Source organism: Thermobia domestica, chromosome 3 (genome assembly GCF_964235325.1).
Source record: "Thermobia domestica chromosome 3, izTheDome1.hap1.1, whole genome shotgun sequence".
NCBI classification, from domain to species: domain Eukaryota; kingdom Metazoa; phylum Arthropoda; class Insecta; order Zygentoma; family Lepismatidae; genus Thermobia; species Thermobia domestica.
The window spans coordinates 17597629-17622214 of record NC_137456.1 but is presented as its reverse complement, the minus strand read 5'-3'; the positions used below and the strand labels follow the sequence as shown (position 1 = coordinate 17622214).

The 24586-nt window shown below is 36.0% G+C and overlaps 2 protein-coding genes across 2 annotated transcripts in view; both read right to left on the bottom strand.

Annotated features, from left to right (window-relative positions):
• Nucleotides 1-4347, bottom strand: part of LOC145680203 (uncharacterized) — a 35911-nt gene extending 31564 nt beyond the window's left edge. Inside the window, exon 1 of the mRNA XM_081750513.1 lies at nt 3943-4347. Within this exon, the coding sequence (XP_081606639.1) occupies nt 3943-4101 (159 nt within the window). The 5' untranslated portion in view covers nt 4102-4347. The remainder of the gene's footprint in view (nt 1-3942) is intronic.
• Nucleotides 4348-17356: 13009 nt separating this feature from the next.
• LOC145680198 (uncharacterized) overlaps nt 17357-24586 on the bottom strand; it is a 490330-nt gene continuing 483100 nt past the window's right edge. Inside the window, exon 4 of the mRNA XM_081750465.1 lies at nt 17357-17739. Within this exon, the coding sequence (XP_081606591.1) occupies nt 17394-17739 (346 nt within the window). The 3' untranslated portion in view covers nt 17357-17393. The remainder of the gene's footprint in view (nt 17740-24586) is intronic.

Here is a 24586-nt window from a genome sequence, read left to right as displayed (position 1 = left end):
TGACGATGTGAAAACGGTAGGAACTCTTGGTTATCGGAGCAGGCGGCAAGTTTTTATGAAGAGGGTGTTTTGAAATTGGTTGAGAGGTATGATAAGTGTTTGAACAAACTTGGCAACTATGTCGAAAAATAGAGTAAAGTATGTACTTTCTGAAAATATATTTACTTTTTTGAAATAACCTTTCGTTGTGTACTTACGTTCAAATGGACCTTACTTAAAAAACACGCCTCGTATTAACTGTTGGCCAGAGGCAGGGTGGAAAAAAATCATGATTTTTTTTAAAAAAATCATTTTTGATGATTTTTTTGATTTAAATCGATTTTTTTTTATTTAAATCAAATCTTTCTCCTCGTATAACACAAGTCGCGAACTGAAGAAAAAGCATTACGAATTAGTATTAAATGCTAATTATGCCATTTAAGTGAAAGTATTGGGATTGAATTTTGAATTAATCCCCAATCGTTAACCTATATCAATCGCAAACAATGTTTCTTAACAATTTTAAATTATGGCTCTTTTTTTTTTTTTTTTTTTTTTTTGGTAAATTATAGACTTTCAGTCAAGCATCATCCCTATTTATCCTAGGATCATGGTTCTTACCTCATTCTCTTCAGAATAGAACAACCTTTAAAACGGTAACATTCACATTTTCCCTATCATGTCCCTGAAGCGGAAAATTTTGAGAGAAGTCGGGATTTTTTCTGATTTTTTAAAAAAAATTTGATCCCCTCTGGACTCCCCTGTGTTAACGCACAGATCTCAAAATCAACTGGGAAATACTAAGTGTGTACTAAATGTGAACAAAATTTCAAGCTTCTATCTTGAATAGTAAGGGCGGGAAAAATATTTAACAATGAGCTAAGAACATTCCCACAATACCCCAGATGACCCGGATGTAATATAAAAATTTCCTCAGACATTCCGATTTATCCTAGAATCATGATTTTCATATTATTCTCTACACAATAATACAGAGTTTCAAACGATACCATTCAAATGTCTCCATCGTGTAGGCTATCTGGGGCTGGAAAAACACGATAAAAGGGATTTTCTGTTAAGGAATATCCCCTATTTTACTTTTATCCCTCTGTACCGCCTCTGTTTAAAGGCCAAGATCTTAAACAAATCTGAAAAATACTAAGGGGTGCAGTGATTGAGTGTCCAAAATTTGAAACTCCTAGATGCAAAAGTAAGCCTGCGAAAAATAATATCCCCAAATACCCCAGATTTCCGTATAAAACAGGATCTCAGGTAACAGTTTCCTGAGGCATCCCTATTTACCCTAAGGTCATGGTTCGTACATCATTCTCTTCAGAATAGAACAGCCTTTCAGATTGTACCATTCACATATCTCCATCTTAGGCGGGAAAATCGTGAAGAAAGCTATTTTTTGTTAAAAGTATCCTTTTTCTTTAAAATACATTTTTGCACTCTGGACACCCCTGTTTTCACGCAGAGATCTGAAATCATCTGAAAAATACTAAGGGTGCACTGAACGAGTGTGCAGAATTTCAGTCTTCTGAATGCAAAATGTAGGACCGCCAAAAAATAATAAAAATAAGCAGAACAAAAAATATCTTTTTTTAAAATTTATGACGTCATCACATCCTATGTCTCGGCAGAGAGAGGCGTGAAAGCGTATGTAACGTGCTCTGCAATGCCTTCAGTCCTGAATAAACGAAGTAAAAAGCTCTATTGGTACTTTTTTAATTGAATAATGAAGATTTTATCCTATCACCTAAAGATAGGTGATATAATTTAAAAGGTTAAGCGTTAAGGGAAAAGTACAGCAACGCTTATCAAAGTGACACTTATTTTCCACAAAAGTTACTGATATTTGGCAGGGGCATATTTTTAAGGAAATTGTAACTAGCCTGGGGCACGAAATACATAAATTTTGCCTAAAGTTATGAAATCTAAATAAATAAATAAAAAAAATTTAAAAATCCGAAAAGGGAATAGGACACTTCTAAATACGCTTTATTATCTGGGAACAAATATATAGACTCGCACACAAAATAATCTTCATCTTAAATGTCGATGGTGATTTCCCCGTTGGAATAGTTAACGATTTACAATATAAACCCTATGTTACGAAGAGAAGAAAACAGGATTGCTCTGTTACCCATTCAAAACGGGATTTTCCCCTAATCATCCTCTGCATCACACTTGTTTTCATAGTAAGCTGTACATACTGTACATTTGAGTCTCATTGTATTATTATCATCTTTCATAATCGAAAAAAACAGATCAGACACAGGACTTTACTTATTTTCACTTCAAATTATTTCGGAATTTGATTTAAATCAACGATTTTTATTTAAAAAATCAAGTGATTTAAATCAATCCACCTTGGCCAGGGGGGCTTTCCTCCTCAGGCATGTAGCCTAATATGCGATTTACATATTCATTTTCTTTTGTGTTTTCTACTTTGGCTTTCACACCTTGACAATTTGTTTGTTTTCTTGTCTATTGTGTGTCGTTTATAGTAAAGAAGAAATATGGTGCTTCTTATTTAGTTTTTTCTGTTATTGTTATAATTTGCATATTTCAAGTTTTGATAAATTTAGTACTGTGTTATGATGGAAGTTCTCATGGTTCTATCAGCATTTGAATCCGACAATGTTTAAAACGGGTTAACTGCTGTATCGCCGGACCAATTTTAGAAAATTTACCGGATGAACTGAAGAATTTATTTTTGTTTATGAGGAAGAGTGTGTGAATGTTAGGTGAGGGGAACAGTTGAAGTTAAGAAAGTACTTGTTGATATTAGTTGTTTTTGATGTAAGCGACACTATATATTGTGGCGGAAGGGACTATTTGCCGGAGAGGTACACTTGTTATGATTTATGGGCCAGGCAGTCTGGAAATGGTGCTTAAAAGACAAGATTGTCACATATCGTGTTTGAATTTTATGGAGTTGTATAAAAAATAAAGTGTCAGTTGTTGAAATTGTATGAAAGGCATGGTCTACTAAACAAGTGAACAGTTTGTCAACCAACCTAATCTAATTTAGTACATTGTAGTACTCTTTTAGATGGCATTTAGTATCTCTCCCAAAGCTGCGCAATACAAGAGCCATACATTTTGACACAAAGTTTTCCCAAAATCGTAGTTTATGCATATACCCACCGCCGCTGACGCGCCTGCCACAATAGACGCAATCCAGGCCGCTGCTACGCTCATGCTCTTACTCGGTTAGATAGCATTCGTGCTTTTTAGTGGCCACCTAGCACAAGTTAATTTGTGCGAACAATAATCACTACCAAGTGTGTCAGTGTCACAACCTAGTATTTTGGGGGAGAAACTAAATAATATTCTTTTTTTTATTTTTATTTTCGTGTGGTCCGCAGTACCGCAGTAATGCCTTTAAAATAACTGTAGAAACATTACAGTCTCAGGCACTATAATTTCTATCTGATTCGTGAGAAATTGGTTGATATTTAATAAACTGTTCCGAGGAACCAGTTCCTTACAAACCGATTGATTGAACAATTCATTGAATGAAATAACCAAAGTAAAAACTTACCGTTAATTATAGGCTCATGGCCAAAAATGTTACAATTTCATCATAATGATCACTTTTTTGAAATACAGTACAGCTACTAATCAGAATACCTGTTACAAAATAAATCAATACAATAACGAAACAAATATTGAGGAAAACAAATGTTCGTCGAAACTCAGACAGCAAATTACCGGTACATCCTACAATATTGGTTATACACTAAAGTACAAAACTAAAAATACCATATCTTAATTATTAACATGTGCAACTTCGTGCATATGTATTCATCAAACGAAACTTAATATATGTATTCACCATACAAAACTTAATGTATGTTTACAAGGTGCTAATATGCATTTGACCTACTGAATAAATAAAAATAAACGAAGGGCTATTGTCACGTAGTCCACACTACTTTCATTTTTGATACTTACTATTAAAGATAGACAGCTCAATATTTTTTGAACAATATTTCTACACTGACTCTCTGCATTAAATATATTAACTTTCATATTATCATATATATTATTGAGACAAAATCGACATAAAGTCTCCAGACTATCCAGTCTGCCTCGATATCCCTCACTCTCCATTATTACTGAATCAGCAAATGTTCTACAATATTGAATGTTACGATGTTATTATATATAGGAACTTTAATTCATATTTAACATAGCTAATACTTTTCTTCCACACAGTACTTAGTTACATCGTACACAATTTCTGCATTCACAGTCATAAAAACACAACATTTAATGCATTTCATAATTAATAGCTTTTCATTCGGCGTCAACCCCTTCCCCCTCAATCAGTTTTTCTTCGGCACTCAAAAGGTAGTGGACTCAAATGGCGCCAACCTCGTGTATCCTTGCCAAAAAACTATGCAGATTTTTTTCTCCAAGTTTATTAAATTATTTGAAGAACAAGCTCTATAACAAAGTTTAGAAATATTCCGGTAATTCATTAGTAGTGATGGTAAAGAAGTTCAACGCGCCTTGAGCAGATTTGCTTGATGTCGGTATGCAAATATTGCAAAGAGAATCCTTAGTGTACAGGTGAAGTTTAGGCACCCTACGCAAAATAATGGTTAATAAACTATAAATCTGTCACTCCTACTTATTATTCTACAAAAAGTTTTCACTGGGAGGGAATGTAATAGTTGGAAAGTGTTAGGCCTATAGAAAGTACGGCGAGTGAATGATACAACGGGATGAAAGTAAAACGACGGGTGCAATTGATGTAATAGAGGTTCAAAAATAATCAATTGGCGTATTGTACAGCTGTTTTGAGTACTTTATTGGAAGTTCTTTCTTTCAAATATAAGATCCCTTTCTTTCTCATACCCAACACCATTTTCTTATTCCTTATTACTCCACTTGTAATCAGGGGCGGATCCAGGGTGGGCTTCTTGGGGGGTTGTAATACTACTACTTAGAGCTACTTTTAAGAGCTCCAAACTCTGGGATGGGTTTTATTTATACACAAAATAAGAAAGTTTCCCCTTCTGGGCGGGCTATTGCCCCGATCACCCACCTGGATCCATCCCCGCTTGTAATTTCGTCTTGTAATTATTCTACTATAACGTAACATATTGTTACAGTTCTTTTTCATATGAATTTAATTGCTGCTCAATTTCGAATCAACCAAAGCAGAGCAAGTCAAGTAGCTTTTAAGTATGGTTGAAGTAAATGAACATCCAAAATCAGAATAGACGTAGTTTCCTCGATTTAGTAGCAACTGCATAGGACGTGCAAATTCGTCGAATGTGTGTTGTAAGCAGTATACGTAGGTTTTCTAAAGAAAATTTCTCTCAAACTCCTCATCATTTTCCCTTTTCGTATTAAATTTTCCCTAGTTCTTTGAGTGTCCAATTTCTGCCATACGTTATGTGATAATTTTAATTTAGCTATATTAAAGGAAGTGTCAACCACATTTGTTTTATTCATTTGCTTTTTAAACTTTTTCTTTCATCTTTTTTAACCAAAAAATATACACAAATACACCTAGCCAATAATGGGGGCAAATTATGGTATTTTGAATACACACAAACTATTGCTATTGCATTGGTTTACTTCTGCTAAACAAAGACAAATTTAAACACTATCCGCCTTATGCAGAGTCGTTTTGATGTACCATTAGCTTCATACTAGTCAGGCTTTTAGTATGAAGGTAGTGGTACATCAAAACGACTCTGCATAATGGGGCGTTTACACTTGGTCGATTTAGTCGCACGGCTAAATCGACTCGCTGCATTTGTCACTAAATCGTAGCAACTAGGCCGAATCAAATCGATGGATGTGTTCAATTGTTTCAACCACAGAAAATAGAACGTCTTTAAATTCAGTTGCCAGTCGATTAGTCGCCTTCGATTAACAAGCGATTAAGTTGAAGTCCCGTTTACACGGTCGATTAAGTTGAAAGTGACGTCAATTCAACTGAATCGAACGCAAATCGACTAAGTGTAAACGCCCCATAAGGCGGATGGCACTAGTCACGCATCAGAACGACTCTGCATAAGGCCCTATATTGTCAAACAGCCAGTGCGAGAATTTCCCTGGATCTTCAACGATTTACCGAAAAATTCTCTTTTCCGCTTTCTGGTACGGAATTTCCCTACATTAGGGAAATTTCCCTAAAACTAGAAACACTGCTTGCAAGTGCTTATCCAGATTTGGAAAAATTCAAGTGCGAGTAATAATGAAGGTGATACTGATGTAACTGGATACTGACATGAATTCTTCCCAAAATACTTGTTACCACTATGCTCCAGTGACATCTCTAGATGTGGAAAAATAATTTTTACGTTTAAAACGAACTTATCTGACAGTAGACAAAGTGCCTTATTCTGTACCAGACTTCGGAAATACTGTGGGGTGTAACGTAACGGCAAACATGCAAAAATTAATTATAACTACTCTCTCTGTTGTCGTTAACTAAAACGCAGATTTTGCGTTATTCTGACGCAACCCATTACGGAATGGCCCAAAGTCTTCCGTTTGAAAATCTTAAAAAGTTATTGATAATTTCAGAGGACAAACATATGGGGGAAAAAATGTTAGTAAAATACGTCCAAAGTCTATTATACATTATCAAATATTCCAGCACATCTTGTATCAAACATTTCATCGAAGTGGAATTTGACCGTAATCGATAGCAAGTTGTACGCAATTTCGGAGTTGCTCACAACATTTGTTACAACTGTTTTAAAGTACAGATTCTTCTTCTTTTGAGGGGTAACTCATGTTCCTATCCCTTTCATGTTCTGGGGAATCTCTTGAATATACCAATGGTAGTACAAGGCTGAATAGTGATGAGCGCAAGAGTCTTGCATGCAAGACCAAGACCAAGACCAGGAATCCGAATGCAAGACCAAGACCAATACCAAAAACAAGACCATACCTGTAAGACCAAGACTCTTGTGCAAGAGTCTTGCACAAGTACCGACACTACTTGATTTTTTTTTTTTTTTTAGAATGTAAAAAAGGAGATGGATTTCTTGACTTCAGTAAAAATGCTGCTGGAGTGAATGTGTTCCCAGTAGTTTATGCAATCCGTGTGAGTCGATCTGCCCCTGTAGCATATAGCTACTGTATGTTGTTTTCTGAATTGGTTGTTCGCGTTTTCTGTAGATATTGCTCGTTTTCAAGTCACACAGGTGTCATCTTGCACCATGTGAGCTCAAGAGAACTTTTTTTCTTGTCTCAGTGACAGGAGTCACCTCCCAACTCATTTTCAATATAGGATCGGACCTGAGATGGTTTCTGTCATATCATTTTGACGGTGCAATTTAGGGGAGGGGGGAGATATTTAAAAATGATCGAAAATGGCCGATATTAAAATGGATCTATAGGTTTGGGGTTGCTGAGCTAAACAGTGACACTTCCGATGCTGTATAAATTCAAATTCAGCCCCGTAGCTTGGCGGAGGGATGGGAAGAGATGTAAAAATGATCGAAAATGACGAATATTAGTGTCAAATCCATAGTTTTCGAGGTTGCTGAGTTGAATACTGACCTTCCGATACCGTTTACGACCAAATTCAGCCTTGTAACTTGGGGGAGAGAGAGATACATAATAATGATAAAAAAAATGATCAAATATTAGTGTTGAATCCATAGTTTTCGGCGTCGCTAAGGTGAACAGTGATACTTCCTATCCCGTTTAAATGCAAATTTACCACCGCAACTTGGGGAGGAAGGAGATATATAAAAATTATCGAAAATTACTATTATCAATGTTGAACTCATTGTTTTCGAGGCCATTGGGATGAACAATGACACTTCCGATGCCGTGCCTCGCAACATGGGGGTGGAGGAAATATATAAGTTTATTGAAAATGACCGATATTAGTGCCGAATCCATAGTTTACGAGGTCTCTGAAACAAAGAGTGACACTTCTGACGCCGTTTAAATCCAAATTCAGCCTCGCAACTTGGGGAGAAGGAGGAGAGAGAAATATAAAAATAATCGAAAATGATCGATATCAGAGAGCGCTTTACTAACAGTAAAAAGTGACTGACTAACGAAATATATTACTATTTTTTAAAGTTTAACCCAACGAAGTGGGTAATTGAAGCTAGTAATCCATATTCACAAGTGAGACTTCAAATAACTTGGAAATTGATGCCGTTATTTTGTATTTCTAATACAGGTCGAAAGTATTCATATAAATTGAGTTTATACAAGACATAGTTGAGTCATTTTCAGTTTTCACTCCAATTATTCTAAAATGTTAAAAGGTTTGATTATAATAATTATTATATCAATTTTATCTTTTTTGGTCAATATTGCTAAACATATCATCATCATCATCATAGCTATTCTGCCATTATTGGCAGGTTACTTGCTGCAATTGAAAAGGTTCGACGTTCGGTGGTCCTCAGCTAGTCTCTTCGTCTTGACGTAGTAATTTTCTGTTTTAATACCTTCCTTCAACTACAGTCTCCTTCGCTCCCTCCCTCTCTTTCCTTCCACAATACCCTCCAGCACGTCCCTCATAATACAGTTCCTCCTCAGCCAATATCCTATCCAGTTCCTCTTCTTCCTCTTAATAATATCTAAAATTCTTCTTTTTTTCCCCTACTGCTAATATTTCCAACACCTTCTCATTCGTTTTACGTTCAACACAGCTAATTCTCTCTTTTTTTTTTCTAGATGCCCACATTTCGAAAGCCTACAATCTTTTAATTGCTTTTGCGTAAGGTTTATATTTATGACCCATAGAGTACATATTGGAATCAGTAAAACAAAACATCAATATTTAATAGGAAGTTTCTTTAATACAAGGATTAGCTAATCGTGGTTGAAAAGAAAATTCTGACGCATTTAGAGTGTAAAAATAATACTGCAATTCATGATATTTCAATAACCGAGTTTCTTTCATGCGTCTCAGGGGTAGCCTCCCCAGTCTGGGAACTAGTGGAGTGTTAGATCTGTTAAAAAAATATAAACAGATTACGAAACGTTGTGATTTAGACATATCTTATAAGTAGTGAAGCGTGGGCACCCATTAAAAAACAATAAAGGTCGTCACCTATGTTGTACACAATCATCATACTTACACGAAGTTAAACTATATTACACAGTAGCGGTTCGTGGTCTGTAGAAGTACCGGTTGCAATGTTGCAATATCAAAGGTATGTAGTTACGCGCAAGCGTTCCCCTCCCCCCAGCATTCTTGAGTCTTAAGAAGAGGAAAGTCCTTATAAGCTCCATTTGTATATTTATTGATTAAAGTGTATTCTCTAATATTGATTTAATATATAAGTTATTTCCTTTTTTCAAACAACCACTATCAATGTACGTTTATACACTATTTACATGTACAAAAACTTCTACGTTCATGTTATTGAACAAGATATAAATCGAATATATAGCATGTGCTGTAAGCCATGAATGATATCGTTAACCGAAAAAGAAGGAAAAAAAGCAAGAAAATTGCATATATTCATGCACACAGTTAAACAAAATTATTTAATTAAGTAAACTATGCATTATTTTAAAATGGCAGGTGTTTCTTTGTTCTTTTCGAGCTTCAAACTTTTCTACGACTTCATTGAAATCTGGAATGCTGCTCGCCAAGTTTTTCTGAATAGAAAGCATCGCTACTGCAAATATTTTCCGCTTTATTTTCTTTAAGGTACAGAAACACCTCTCTCTCCTCCGACAATATGCATTTTGTTAGCATTTCTTTGTATGAATATAAGGGACAAAGAGTTCATTTTCAGTTACTACGTATTTTTGTCTGCTGTTCTATTATAAACAAGCATGAAATATAAGATTTTTTCCTTCGAAAATGAAAAAAAAAGTAATAGTTTAACATTCCAGCAATTTAGGCTAAAGAAGACAGATGAGTATTGAAAGTGAATAATTTGAGATTAATTTTTATGCTCTCCGCCGGAAATCGAACACGGGATAATGTGCACGAGTGACACACAGCTAGGAATTAGACCAGTGGTAAGACATTCTCTTCTTCGAGTCTCGTCCCCCCCCCCTAGAATAGCATATTTTTTTATTTTAAAAATAAAATCTATCCCAAGAATTTTTACCTTTGTATTATAAATGTAAAATAAAATATATTGACTTCGAACGACCGCCCTCCCCCAAATATTCAGCTTGGATCCGCCCCTGCTACCACCAGAAGCGTATTTGCTCTTTGCGAGTTTCTGTTTGGTGACCAACTTCTTTCTTCCAAGCGTCTATATCTCACTCAACCTATCAATTGAGTCAAGCGCTGCCAAACGGAGGAATTCGTAACTACTACAGAAGCTGACTATATACCAGTTGCGAACGAAGTAGCAACTGGAAAAGCGTAATACGGGAGGATAGCAGCGATGCAAGAATAAATCCACTTCCTCATGTTAAGAGATAGGAGCTCGCTGCAATACGCTCAATGTTACTGCTTCCAGTGGCAACGCTCGCTGACTCTGGTTTTATATCGCTCTCTTTCAGTTTTTTATTTTATTTATTTTTTTATTTTTTATTGTTTTTTTAGAAATGCATCAATACTGTTTTGCGCTCAAGAGCAAAGGTTTATTTTTTACTGATACACTACTTTAATGCTTAAAAATATCTTTAGTATTAAAGAAATATCCGGTATATATATGAGGATTTTAAGACAAATTGCATTCAAATTATGACAAATATTGTATATTCATAAATACAGTAGGGGGCTCACATGAGTTCTGGGGGGCCCAGCCCCGCCGGCTTCCGCAGGATTGGTGGGGTAGCGCTAAAATTGAGTTTGTCATGGACATAGAAAACGCTTGAAATTCTTATTGATACATGCAACTAAGATACTGTTTTGCATAACAAAAATCGAAACAATATTACGGCCAAGTACTGCAGAAGGTCTCCAAAAATTGATGTAGATTAAGAATGGTTTGTCGAATTAAAAAGGTATTTTTCTTTAACCCTTCTTCTTTTAAATGATTTCGTAAGAGTTCTGGAATGTCGTTTGATTTCACATGGCTATATAATTGCGTAGAAATTAATAATATGCGTGCAAATTAATGTTCCTGGGATGATTAGTGCAATCCTATTACAAGTTATCTAATTATATGCAATTATTTCTTCACGAGATTCGCTCGTAGTGTCTCGGAAATTGTTTTTAAGAGTAGGGGTTGCATTTATGGGTGGATAATGACTTTACTAGGACTCCCTTTTAACGGTATTAATCGGAAATGTCTAAAAGCGACTGTGCCAAAACGTAAACCATCTTGTGTTAGGTTGCCACTAGAATCGAGAATACTATCTAACTAAATCAGGGTAGGAACATAGCAGAGAGGGGCGCGAGCTAGCGCGTGGGCACGTCCGCAAGAGATATCGCATAAAATCACACACATTAGAGCACTTATAATGGTTTCACACTTATAAATATGAAATACTGGCTTCCTATATTGTGGGGAAAAGCCTCCGACTGTGGAATTTAATATCCTCTTCATGTGTACTCACTCACTTTAATCGTAAAATTATCATTTTTAAAATGACGGACCACTTAGCCCTAATCAGTGTCCCAAAGCTACAAAAATTATGGAAAATTTAACAGAATTAGACAAAATTTAAGCATCAGATTAACAAATACGACATAGATTCATACGCATTTAGTGAAAAAAAAAGAAAGCATGAAAATAAAAAGAAAAAGTATTTTCTACAGACGTACGTCCTCGTAGCCTCACAATTGAATCAAGAAATACAAACAGACGAACAAAAATTTTCATTTGATCGTTTAGAGTGAATACAAAAGTTTTAGCCAACTTAATTAACCAAGTTATCATTAAAAAGTTTGATCTAAGTTTTGATGGAAAACTATGACGATGTACAAGACTTGAACCCATGGGCGGAGCTATGGGGGGCATTGCCCCCCTAACTTTTTGACAAAAAACAAAAATGATACTTATAAGAACCTTCAATTCTGATTTGTATTAACCGTGCCCCCCCCCCCCCAGCAACCAGTTCCTAACTCCTCCTATGCATGAACCGCCTTATGCAGAGTCGTTTCGACGTATAATTACCGCCTTACTAAAGGCCTCAGTACTGTAGGAAATATATGTTAGTCGAACTCTTTAGTTTGGCACTAATCACGCTTCAGAGCGACTCTGCATAAGGCCCTAAGCTTTTCAAAAAACTGCTAGTAAAGTGTAAAACAGTTTTATTTGAATAATTCTTCTACTTCAAGTGTTTTCTAAACTGCTAACGGAATTACGGGTGAATAAAATGTGGTAGTGTTTTTGCGTTTATCATTTTCTTTCAATTTTATTACTGAAAAATGATGAATGGATCATCAGATGTCGTTCCTTACGAGTTGCGCAAGTTACATGTTTCCAGAAATTTTAAGTTGTAAGTACTAACTTTTCTTTTGAAGATTTATTTTCCATTCGATTTAGTAAATCAATTATAGGTTATTGTAGCTTTAAATATTTTAGTACATATTTTCTTTTAAATCTCTCGTTTTTTGGTTTTATTTTGTCATTTTACCTGACATTTTTAAAGGTTTTATTTCGCTATTTTCCCAGCCGTTTTAGATTTTTTATTCTGCCATTAATTCTGGACTAGTTATGATTGTATATAGAAAGTGCATTTTCCTATTTTTATTTTTGTGAGTGATAAATCATAACAAGAGAATATACATAAATACAAGACAATTTATTTTTTATTTATTTAGATCATCATGCAAGAACTACATTATGACAATGACAGGTTAGAAAGTACAATAAGCAATTTGAAACGAATAAAAATATAAAGGTGCATAATACTAATGACAAAATATAGCTCTACTGTACACTACTACTAATAATAATACATTACTACGGTACATTTCTATTAAATTATCAGTCGCATATAATTATTATTGTACGAGACGCATCCAGAAAGTAAATTCAGATGAACTATACATTGGAAAACGGACAATAGGGGGTTATTTCTCAAAACTACTAGGCTTGTAATACTAGTGTAAACATTTTCTAAATTACATATTGTACAATTATATATACACCATGTAATTATGCCATAAAAGAGGTGTCAAGAATAGTGTTTAGAAATGATTTCTACTTAAAACACATTACAAGACTTACTGTTATGAGAACAAGGTCTCTGAAGAAAATATTTTATTACTACTTTTCAATATATGCATAATTCTTGTTGAGGCATTTAATGTAGCGTAGTACCAGGGTTCGTGCACCTGTGTCAAAGAATTTTATAGTCAAAGACTGGAACCAGGATGTTACAACCATTTGTAACTAAAGCTGCACTGTTGAAACGTTGTGCAGCCAAAAATCAAATCAGATGTTCAAACAGGTGGAAGTTGCTGAGCACGAGGTCGCGTCTGTACGGCGAGATTACTTAAGATACATACGTTTCGTCCCTGGTGATGATGCCTTCTTAGTAGTAACGCAGCAGGAAGATCAAAGCGGACGGTAGGTGCTTCTTCATGTGACCTGTTTTCAGTTGTTTTGGAACTAATAGTGCACACAATTTGCGAAACTGCAGTTATTGGGTGAGATCTCATGCAGGAGAGAACACGTGGTTTGCGGAAACTGACACGAGAGTTCAGATATTGTGCAGAATTGCTTGCTGCACGTTTTCCACCAATTTAGGGATAAATATAGACGGTCGGACACTGCAGTGTTCTTCGTACACATTGGTCTGGCCTGCTGTCAATGGTATGCACAATTTTCTGGCCATACCTTCACTTATAACATCCTCTTATACATTTCAAACAATTGCCGATGGGTCTCTGACGCTGTCAGGTTCTTAGCGAAGAAAATCAGGTTATCACGCGAAATTTGCACTCGGAGGGAGATTGTATCTGTTAAGGCAGGTTTACCGTACTACAGTTATTTTACCACTGACTTTACACAACTGCGTTCACGCCAGAATATGGCTACACGTTTTCCTCCATTCCTGCATTGTGTCCCGCTCTGATCATTTGCGTCATCTTGGGCTACATTCTTTACTTACTTTCTGGATGCGCTTCGAAATATACAGCAGATTTATGCTTTAGTTGAGGATCATTTGAAATTACTATTTATAGGAACTCATATAAGACACTGTAATACTTTCGTTAATAACTTTACGCTATATTTTAAGCATATACAGTACAAGCTGCTAACTTCGCCACCTTTCTAATTTAGTCACCTACCAAACTTCGCCTTATTTTTGTTCGACCTTCATTATAAATGCATGAGTTATTAATCTAGAATTGGCCATGTGCTTAACTTAGACTAATTTTTATTGAATCTTCATTTTCGCACTATAAATGCATGATTCATTAATTTGTAAGTTTCTCACTACTTTCTGTTGAATCTTTATTTTCCACTATAAATATATGATTTATTACTTTCTTAGTTGTCCACCTGCCTATTTCAGCCTCATTCTTGGTTGAACCTTTATCTTCCGATTACAAATGATATACCAATCTGTAAGTTGGCAATCTGCACATCTTAACCTTATTTATATTTAACCTAATTTTCCCATTAATAAATGCATGAATTATTACACTCTAAGTTCATAACTTGCCTATCTTAGCCTTATTTTTATTGACTTTTCATTTTGTCATTATAAATGCATTATGCATTAATTTGTTAGTTGTTCACCTGCCTGTTCTGTTGAACCTTAATTTTCCATTATAAATGTATGATTTATTACTCTCTAAGTTGTCTACATACCTTTCTTAGCCATAATCTTCCTTGAACCTTCATGTGCCGATAACCAATCTGTAAGTTAGCCACCTGGTCTTAGCCTTCATTTTTCCATTATAAATACACGATTTATTAACCTCCAAGTTTGTACTTGCCTATGTTAGCCTCATTTTAGTTGCATCTTCATTTTTCCACTATAAAATAATGATTTATTAATCTCCAACTTGGGCACTTGCCTATCTTAGCCTAATTTTAGTTGAATCTTCATTTTCCCATTATAAATGCGTGATTTATTAATCTCCAACTTGAACAATTGCCTATCTTAGTCTAATTTTAGTTGAATCTTCATTTCCTCATTATAAATGCACTATTTATTAATTTCCAACTTGGGCACTTGTCTATCTTAGCCTATTTTTTTTTGTTAAATCTTCATTTTTCTATTATAAATGCATGGTTCATACTCTCCAATTTCTTCACTTGCCTATCTTTGTCTTATTTTTATTGAATTTTGATTTTCCCATTATACATGCATCATTAATTATTCTATAAGTTTCTTACCTGCCTAACTTAGACTAATTTCTGTTGAACCATCATTTTCCATTATAGATGTATGATTCATTACTCTCTTAGTTGTTTACCTGCCTATCTTAGCCTCATTCTTGCTTGAACCATCATCTTCCGTATATAAATGCATGTTATACCAATCTGTAAGTTGGCCATGTGTATATATTAGCCTTATTTTTGTTTAAGCTTCATTTTTCCATTATAAATGTATGATTCATTAATCTCCAACTTGGGCACTTGCCTATCTTAGCCTAATTTTAGTTGAATCTTCATTTTCCTCTTATAAATGCATGATTTATTACTCCTTTAGTTGGTCATTTGCCTAACTTACCCTCATTTATGTTGAATTTTCATTCTTTCATTATAAATGTGAGATTTATTACTCTGGCAGTTGGTCACCTGTCCATCGTGGAACTCGGCCAAATTCAAGCAACTTTAATCCTAGCCTGTTAATAACAAAATAATACTTGTATGATGAACACCTACTGACACAACAAATTGTAATGTGGGATACCAGCCTTGACTAATGATGTGTATAGCACAATAGGAATAAAAATTGAGTGTTCAGGATATTTTATTGAGTATATATAAAATTAAGAGAAGTACATATTACCTTTTATATCAATGATACTAGGAAAGAAGGTTCTTAATACTTTTATGAAACGAGTTAAGATGTTCAAAATATTGAATTTACACATCCTGTAATGAAGGAAGGAAGAAATTCCGGTTTCAATCTTAATTGTAATTTACTGTTTGAGTTGTGAGCAGACACGGGCGCCCGAAGGGAGTCAAGGTGGGGCCACAGCCCATCTGGCTCACGAAAATGTATTAAATTTCTTAAGATTTTCTTAATACCAAAGATAATATAGCAACCAGGGAGATGATCCCCCCTAGAAAATTTTCTTCGGGCGCTCATGAGCAGAGGGTTTCAGGTTATATTAGAACTTAACAAAAATGTAGAACCACTGAAGTTAAGAAACAAGATTTAGTAAAGAAATGAAAATTTTCAGTTTAGCGTTCCCTTTCAGGCTAAAGGAGACCGATAATTAAGGTAAGTGACCGATTATTAAAGAAACGGTGGAAGGGAAATGTGGAAGGAAACGGGAATAACCCGAAAAAACCCACGGATCCAATGCTGTCCACAACAAACACACTTGGCCGGGGAATCAAAAAAGAGACCCCATACACCAGAGGTTAAGCACTCTACCACTAAACCACTATTCCCCCTGATTTGGTGAAGAATGTACATTAAGTGGAAAAATTTCGACTACTCTAGAGACGCAAGAGATTAGCTAAAGGCTTATATTGCTATTGGTTGCTTATCATCTGTTCTTGTATTCTCTTATCTTACATTATATAATAGAGATTTCCTTCATACAGAGTGTTTCAAAACAACACGGACATCGTTTGAGAAATGATTCCTGACACTAAGATAAAAGTATAGACCAACCTGGGTGCACAAATGCTTCCTTTCAGAGTTGTAGGCTGCCGAAAACATGAAAAAATGAACTTTAAAGGTCCATAGCTCCAGTACAATGGGACCTACAGTAGTAGGATAAAGACTTCTCTTAGGAACTAATATGTGCGCTATCCAAAAATACATGTTTTTGAATCCTAAGCTACTCACGCAAGAACTGTTAAAGAGGGAGTTTGGCTATGGGCATATAATTTGAAGTACTCACCAACTACCTCTATAACAATTGTTGCGTGAGTACCACAGGATTCTGAAACTTGAATATTTGGATAGGGCACATACTAATTTCTAAGTAAAATCTTGACCCTACTACGATAGGTTCCATAGTTTTGGATTTATGAACCATTAAAGTTCATGTTTTCGGAAGTCTATAACTCCAAAAGAAAGCACTTGTACACTCAGATTGGTCTATACTTTTTGTTTTATTTTGATATCAGGAATCACTTCCCAAACGTTGATGGTGTTTTTTGAAACACGCTGTACATGCACATCGTATGAATAACAACTAAAGTTTGAGAAGTGTATCCCTTACATAATTCTTTATAACTCTGATAAATTTTAACTTCGTACGATTTTTAATATTTACGTCTATGTCACGGGAATACAGCACAATCATACTTCAAGGTAACAAAAATTCAACTCGGTCAAAACTCAACTCTTGGCTTCTCGACTGTAGTGTATAGGAAGCCATCAGAGTATAACTAATAAAGTTAAGACGGCTTTGACCCCATATTGTCCCTTATATGAGCACCCATGGGTACAGTTTGATTGACAACCGTTTCAAGGTTAACTATAATATCACTTAATACATTGCCTGTATGTCTTTCAATCTGTTCTTTGGTGTGCACCTTTTTCACGTGTCGATTAAATGAACTTATCTGATTAAATCGATTTCTGCATACGGGACACGAGAAAGGTCGTTCTCCCGTGTGAATGCGAAAGTGTTTCTGGAGATCATATGAAGAGTAGAATGCCTTGCTGCACGCGCCACATCCGTATCTCTTCATCCTGCGCTCGTCTTCATTTGATCGATTCATACAGTCTCTGGTGATAACACTAGAAAAGAAAAAGGTCACATTAATGAATGCCTTTAATTAGCTTTTATTATAATCTATTATACTCTATGAAAGTAGCCAATACCTTTATAATTAATTAGTTGCCAATACCGTTTGTAGATTGGTTCGATACTTCAAATCTAACGAAACAAGCATTCATGACAAACTTGCAAGGAACGGACATGAACGTTCCGTACTTCCGATAAAACCTAGTCCATTCGATAAACAAAACAAAGATATGTTCATGCACAAAAAAATTAGGTGCCATGAACAACGGAGCCCATTAACCTTACTAGTACTCGCAGTGAAATAGCTATTGCATCAACACTGTTCATTGGAAAGTTATGGTATATACTTCATTCTCTTCAGCATAAAACAAGCTTTCCAGAGGTGCTATGTATTGAGGCCCATAACGTACTTGAACAAGGAAAATTGGGAGAATGTCAGGAAAATTCCCTCCAAAACTCTCCCACCACTTTTGGCCCACTCTGAAGTGGCCCTGGGTAAAAGCACACAATCCAAATGTATCTCGAAAAGTACTATAGGGGATAGGAAATGGATGTGCCAAGTTTCGTTTTGGTAAACGGCATAGGTACGAGGGGAAATGTTGTATACCAAAGTCCCCCTCTGAAGAATTGGATGTCTCCCATAAGTTTAGAATTTCCCCATGTTACTTTTTTTGGATGTGCAGTTTACCTTCCCTGTAAAATGTCTTTTAATTCGCACAACGACTCCTACCGGCTGAGGTATCGCTTCAGAAGACGTACAATTTCACTATAGGACTATTTTGGAAGGTATTTTTCCGACTTACCCCCAATTTGCTGCTCCACGTATTACGAAACAATATGCATGATAACTATTGAAACGCTTGCTTCATTTTACAAACGATGTGGTACAATTCTTGATGTCAGGATAAATAGTACTGCGTTCATATTTTTTTTATATTATGTTATCTATATATGTCAGGTCATAACCTATAGGTTCGGTTTGGTATGTTCAGAGCGTATTGGTATATCGCGTATGGACCTTTCTCCTCATATCTATATCGTCTATCAAAACGAAACTTAATAAACTCATTTCCTCTATAGTAGTTTTGGAGATACATTTGGATTGTGTGCTTTTATCCACGGCCACTCCAGAGGGGTCCAAAGTTGATGGAAGGGATTTTTGGAGGGAATTTTCGCGACATTCTCGAATTACCTTGGTCAAGTACATTATAGGCCCCAATACATAGCACCTCTGGGAAGCTTGTTTCATGCTGAAGAGAATGAAGTATAAACCATGACTTTCCAATGAACATTGTTGATGCAATAGCTATTCTACTTCGGGTCTACGATTTTCTTTGTACTAGTAGGGTTAATGGGCCCCAGGGGCTTACTCAGTTGTCTATGGCACCTAATTTTTTGTGCATGAACATATCTTTGTTCCACCTTATGCAGAGTCGTTTTGACATATGATTAGCGTCATACTAAAGGCCTCACTACTGCAGGAAACATATTAGTCGATCTCTTTAGTATGGCACTAATCACGCGTCAGAAGGACTCTGCATAGGGCCCGTTATGTTTATCGAATGGACTAGGTTTGATTCGGAGGTCCAGATAACACGTTCATGTCCGTTCCTCGTTAGAAGCAGTTCTCAGTCAGGGCGATGAACCCAAAGAAAAGTCGGATGAACTAATACTCATCAAGCTTCTCCATAAGGGGTCTCCCCAGATATTGCATTGATCCTCACACACACGTCTTAAAAATCATCTACGTGCATAGGTTTCAAAATGCAAAAACGCCATAGTTTAGAATTTGTGCTGAAATTTCTAGGATTTTTGCACTTTAGGACATGCGAGCGATACCCTTTTCTCAATGTAGTATTTCGACGTAGGTACAAAAAGATATGCTTCCAATAGATTCTCATACTCCCCACAAACATGATATTTTAACACAAAGCAAATTTCTAGGACGTGATAGAGGTAATTGCGAAATGGCAATTATTTGACTGCATTTTCATTCACTGTTACTTGCAATAAGGATTATAAAAAATATACTCTAGTTTCTTTATACTATCCTCTATTGATTGTCGTTTACAATAAGGGTCATAGAAAGGTAACCTAGTTTCTTTATACAATCCCCAATAACTTTTGTTCAAAATGAGAACCATAGAAAGAAACTAGAGATATTTTTCTATGATCCTTATTGTGAACAACAATCAATAGGGGACAGTGGCATAGGGAAGGGATCCTCCCCCTCCCCCCAAAGAGTTCCGACAATGTACTTTGGTACGTTGATATTTGTATTTTTTTCTGAAAAAAAAAGCAATATATTGTATTTCAAAACAAAATATGTCACTAAGCTATTCCAAGATAAGCTATGTTTGCCAACGTCGTCTTTACTCTTTAAAGTTTTTTTTTTTTCATTTTGGGATATGGAATTCGAGTTTTCTAGGAATCCCTGGTGTTGAAAAGGAAAAAAAGAGGGGGTCTACACGCATATGGTGTCCTTAAAGTTATTTTTGGATCAAAAGATCCAATATATTTCAGGCAAAAATGTTCTTGTAGGCCTTATATCTCGAGAACTACATATAGTGTAGACAAACCAAAACTAACAATTTACTCAGTATGATGTACTTATTCCGTAAAATATAGGAAAACTTGATTTAGCTGCCATTTAAAATTTTGTAGCCCCTGATCCAAAAAATTCAATATGTTTCATTCAATCAAGCATTTTCTTGTTGTCCCACATTTTAGAGCTACATATAGTGTAGCTAAACCCAAACTATCACTTAACTCAGTATGATGTGTTAATTCCATAAAAAAAAAAAAAAAAAAAAACGTAAACTCGGTTTAGGGTCTGTTCCAAACTTTTGTGACCCGTGATACAAAAACTAGTTATTGGCTAAGATTGCAATCTTTTGATACAATTTTTTTGGATAATTTCTAAAATTCTTGGCCAAGATCGCAATCTTTTGATCAATTTTTCTTACATCATTCCTAAAATTCCTGTTCTATTCTTTGCCATAGCAATGACATTATCAAGTATCTTCTTTGACCCAAAGGCTTTGCAAACTGAGAAAGGCAATATTGAGAAGAATCTATTCCTTTGTGATCATAAAAGAATGTTCCGAAAAAAAATACTTTATCTTAGATAAACCTCCCGCAATTGGCATCAGAGAATGCTACGATCAATGGATTTCAATAAATGCTCGGCAGCTAGTTTACTTAACCTACAAGGGAAAAAAGGAAGGAAAGAAAGGAGGGGTAAAAATAAACGATTTCCTTTGTTGTTTTGGTTTTATTCAGATGAAAAATATTTGAGGAAAAATTGTTAAGAGGAGGGGGTGGAAAACAATAATAAATACTTGTAGCGTGTGACTAATATCTTATCAGTAGATAGGGGTCACTTGGGGCAGTTTTTTCCTACTTCGCATGCGCAAACCCTTGATGCAGATTGGCTGCCGCAGGTCACGTGACCCCCCCCCTTGGCCACGCCCCTTCACGCTGATTGGCCGTCCATACCCAAGCTCTTTTATGGCCTCCATTTTAGGAGTATCTACTGCGCTGACTGGCTGGCGCGGGACCCCCCGCCGATTGGCTGGCGCAGAACCCTCCCGCCCCGTTCACGCCCATTGGCTGGCACCGGACCCCGCCTCCGGCCCCGCCCACCGTCCAACCACGGTCTTTTAGGAGTGCCGCACTGATTGGTCGGTGCCGGACCCCGAGTACATGGCACATACCATAGCACATATTACATAAGACTCCTTCCCTTTTATGAGCACTTTACGAACACATAGCAGATCGATAACACATAAGACTATACAACATAGCAGGGGTGCACTAGTTCCCTTTTATGAGCACTTTACGAACACATAGCAGATCGATAACACATTTTTCATCCACCTATTTAACATAGCACATATAACATAGCAGGAGTGCACTCGTTCTCTTTTATGAGCACTTTGAACATAGCAGAAATTACACAGAGACTATGAACATATAGCAGATAGATAACACATTCTCCATCCACATATTTAACATAGCACATATAACATAGCAGAGCTAATAAAAGACTTCAAACACATAGCAGAGCAGATAATACATAAGACTAAGTAACGCCCTGAACCGTCCAACGACCTCCATTTTATGAGTGCATTTGTTCCCTTTTATGATCACTTTTTTCCACCCCTTATTTTACCATAGCAGAGAATAATGGGGGTGTATTCGTCCTCCATTTCTTATTCAAGATATGGAGTCAAATTTTGACCTACTGCGCATATGCACAAACTGTTCCGATTCCGCCGAAGCAGATTGCCGTTCTCTTTTACGAGATTAAAAAATAACAACACCACACACACACACACACACACACACACACACACACACACACAGCAGACCGCAGACTGTTCCAGTTTAGGAGCAGATTACGGCTATGCGCAAAAACATAAAATAAGACATAACACCCCCGTTCTCTTTTACGAGCACTTTATAGCAACATAATAGAGCAGAGAATAAAAAAATAACACACACACACACACACATACGTACATACACACTTGATTGCTTATGTGCAGTAAAATTAAATTTCCAATTTATTACACATTGCACGCATGCGCAGAAAAAATACAGTCACATAACAGACTGTTCCAGTCGCAGTACCAGTTCCGGTTCAGGAGCAGATTACGCAAACTGTTCCGGTTCCCTCGGAGCAGACTACGTGCAAGGAGTAGGTCGTAAAAGACTATGACTTATTTTTCATCCCCTAAATAACATAGTATTCCGGTTCTGATTAAACACACAAACACTTGGTTGCGTATGCCAAATCCGATTTAGTAGAAATAACACGCATGCGCAGAAACATTTACATTTCCGATTCGACCATGCTGGTAAAGAATACCACACTTATTTCTACCTGGGTCTTACAGTTTATGTGGGATACGCCCTTTCTATGACAATTTTAACCGATTTGGATGAAACTCGGTATATAGGGGTTTTCGGCCATGCTGATTACGAATATTATATTTATTTCTACCTGGGTCTTATAGTTTATGTGGGATACGCCCTTTGTATGACACTTAAAAACCCAATCACTCGTAAACGAAGCCACATATTGAGGTCGCGTCTCCACATTTAGTAATTGGTCATCAGGTACTACAAGTTCCAAAATAATGACCATCGAGGTCAAAGGTCAAAATACTTAAAACCTAACAACTCGAAAACGGAGCCACATATTGAAACGACGTTTCCTCATTTAGTAATAGTTCATCAACCACTGCAAGTTCCAAAATAATGACCATCCAGGTCAAAGGTCAAAATACTTAAAACATAATAACTTGAAAACGGAGCCAAATATTGAGATGGTGTTTCCACATTTAGTAATAGTTGATCAATTACTACAAGTTCCAAAATAACGACCATCGAGGTCAAAGGTCAAAATACTTAAAACCTAATAACTCGAAAACGGAGCCACATATTGAGATGATGTTTTCTCATTTAGTAATTGGTCATCAACCACTGCAAGTTCCAAAATAATGACCATCCAGGTCAAAGGTCAAAATACTTAAAACATAATAACTTGAAAACGGATCCACATATTGAGGTGCTGTTTCCAAATCTAGTAATTGCTCATAACCCAACTGCAAGTTCCACAATAATGACCATCGAGGTCAAAGGTCAACATACTTAAAACCTAATAACTCGAAAACGGACCCTCATATTGAGGTCGTGTTTCCACATTTAGTAATCAACCACCAACTACTACAAGTTCCAAAATAATGACCATCGAGGTCAAAGGTCAAAATACTTAAAACCTAATAACTCGAAAACGGACCCTCATATTGAGGTCGTGTTTCCACATTTAGTAATCGACCACCAACTACTACAAGTTCCAAAATAACGACCACCGAGGTCAAAGGTCAAAATACTTAAAACCTAATAACTCGAAAACGGATCCTCATATTGAGGTGCTGTTTCCACATTTTGTAATTGGTCACCAACCACTGCAAGTTCCAAAATAATGACTATCGGAGTCAAAGGTCAACATACTTAAAACCTAATAACTCGAAAACTAAGCCACATATTGAGATGGTGTTACCATATTTACTAATAGTTCATCAACCGCTGCAAGTTCCAAAATAATCATCATCGAGGTCAAAGGTCAACATACTTAAACCTAATAATTCGAAAACTGAGTCACATATTGAGATGACGTTTCCTCATTTAGTAATTGGTCATTAACCACTGCAAGTTCCAAAATAATGACCATCGAGGTCAAAGGTCAAAAATTAGACTAGTAAACGAAGCAACATATGGAGGTTGTGTGTCTACATTCAGTAATTGGTCACCAGCAACTACACGCCCCAAAAGGTCAAATATTTCAACCAGAATAACTCGTAAACTGAGCGATGGAAAGTTTTGTACCAAGCAGAAAAAGTGAAGGAGGAATAACTTTGAGTGGCCTATTGAATTTTGTACCAATGAGAAATCTCATTTGTAACTAGCTCAGAATTTCTGTACCTCTTTGGGTTATTCAAAATAAACGAAAAAAATAATTTGGATAGATTAACGAAAAAGAAAACAAAGATATGCCATTTTAACTAGATGAGAATTTAAAGAAACAAAGGGAACCTACTCAATTTTCTATCAACGAGATATGCCATTTCAACTAGCTCAGAATTTATGTGCCTTTTTATGCTAAGGTCTGTTTTAACTAGCTAAAGATTATATGTCTTCTTGTACTAATTAAACAAACGAAGGAATATTGTGCCAATGAGAAATGCCATTTTTTCTAGACCATGTTCTAATATTTAAACAAACGAAGGGGTAAATTTGAGTGACCTATTCAATTTGGTACCAACGAGAAAT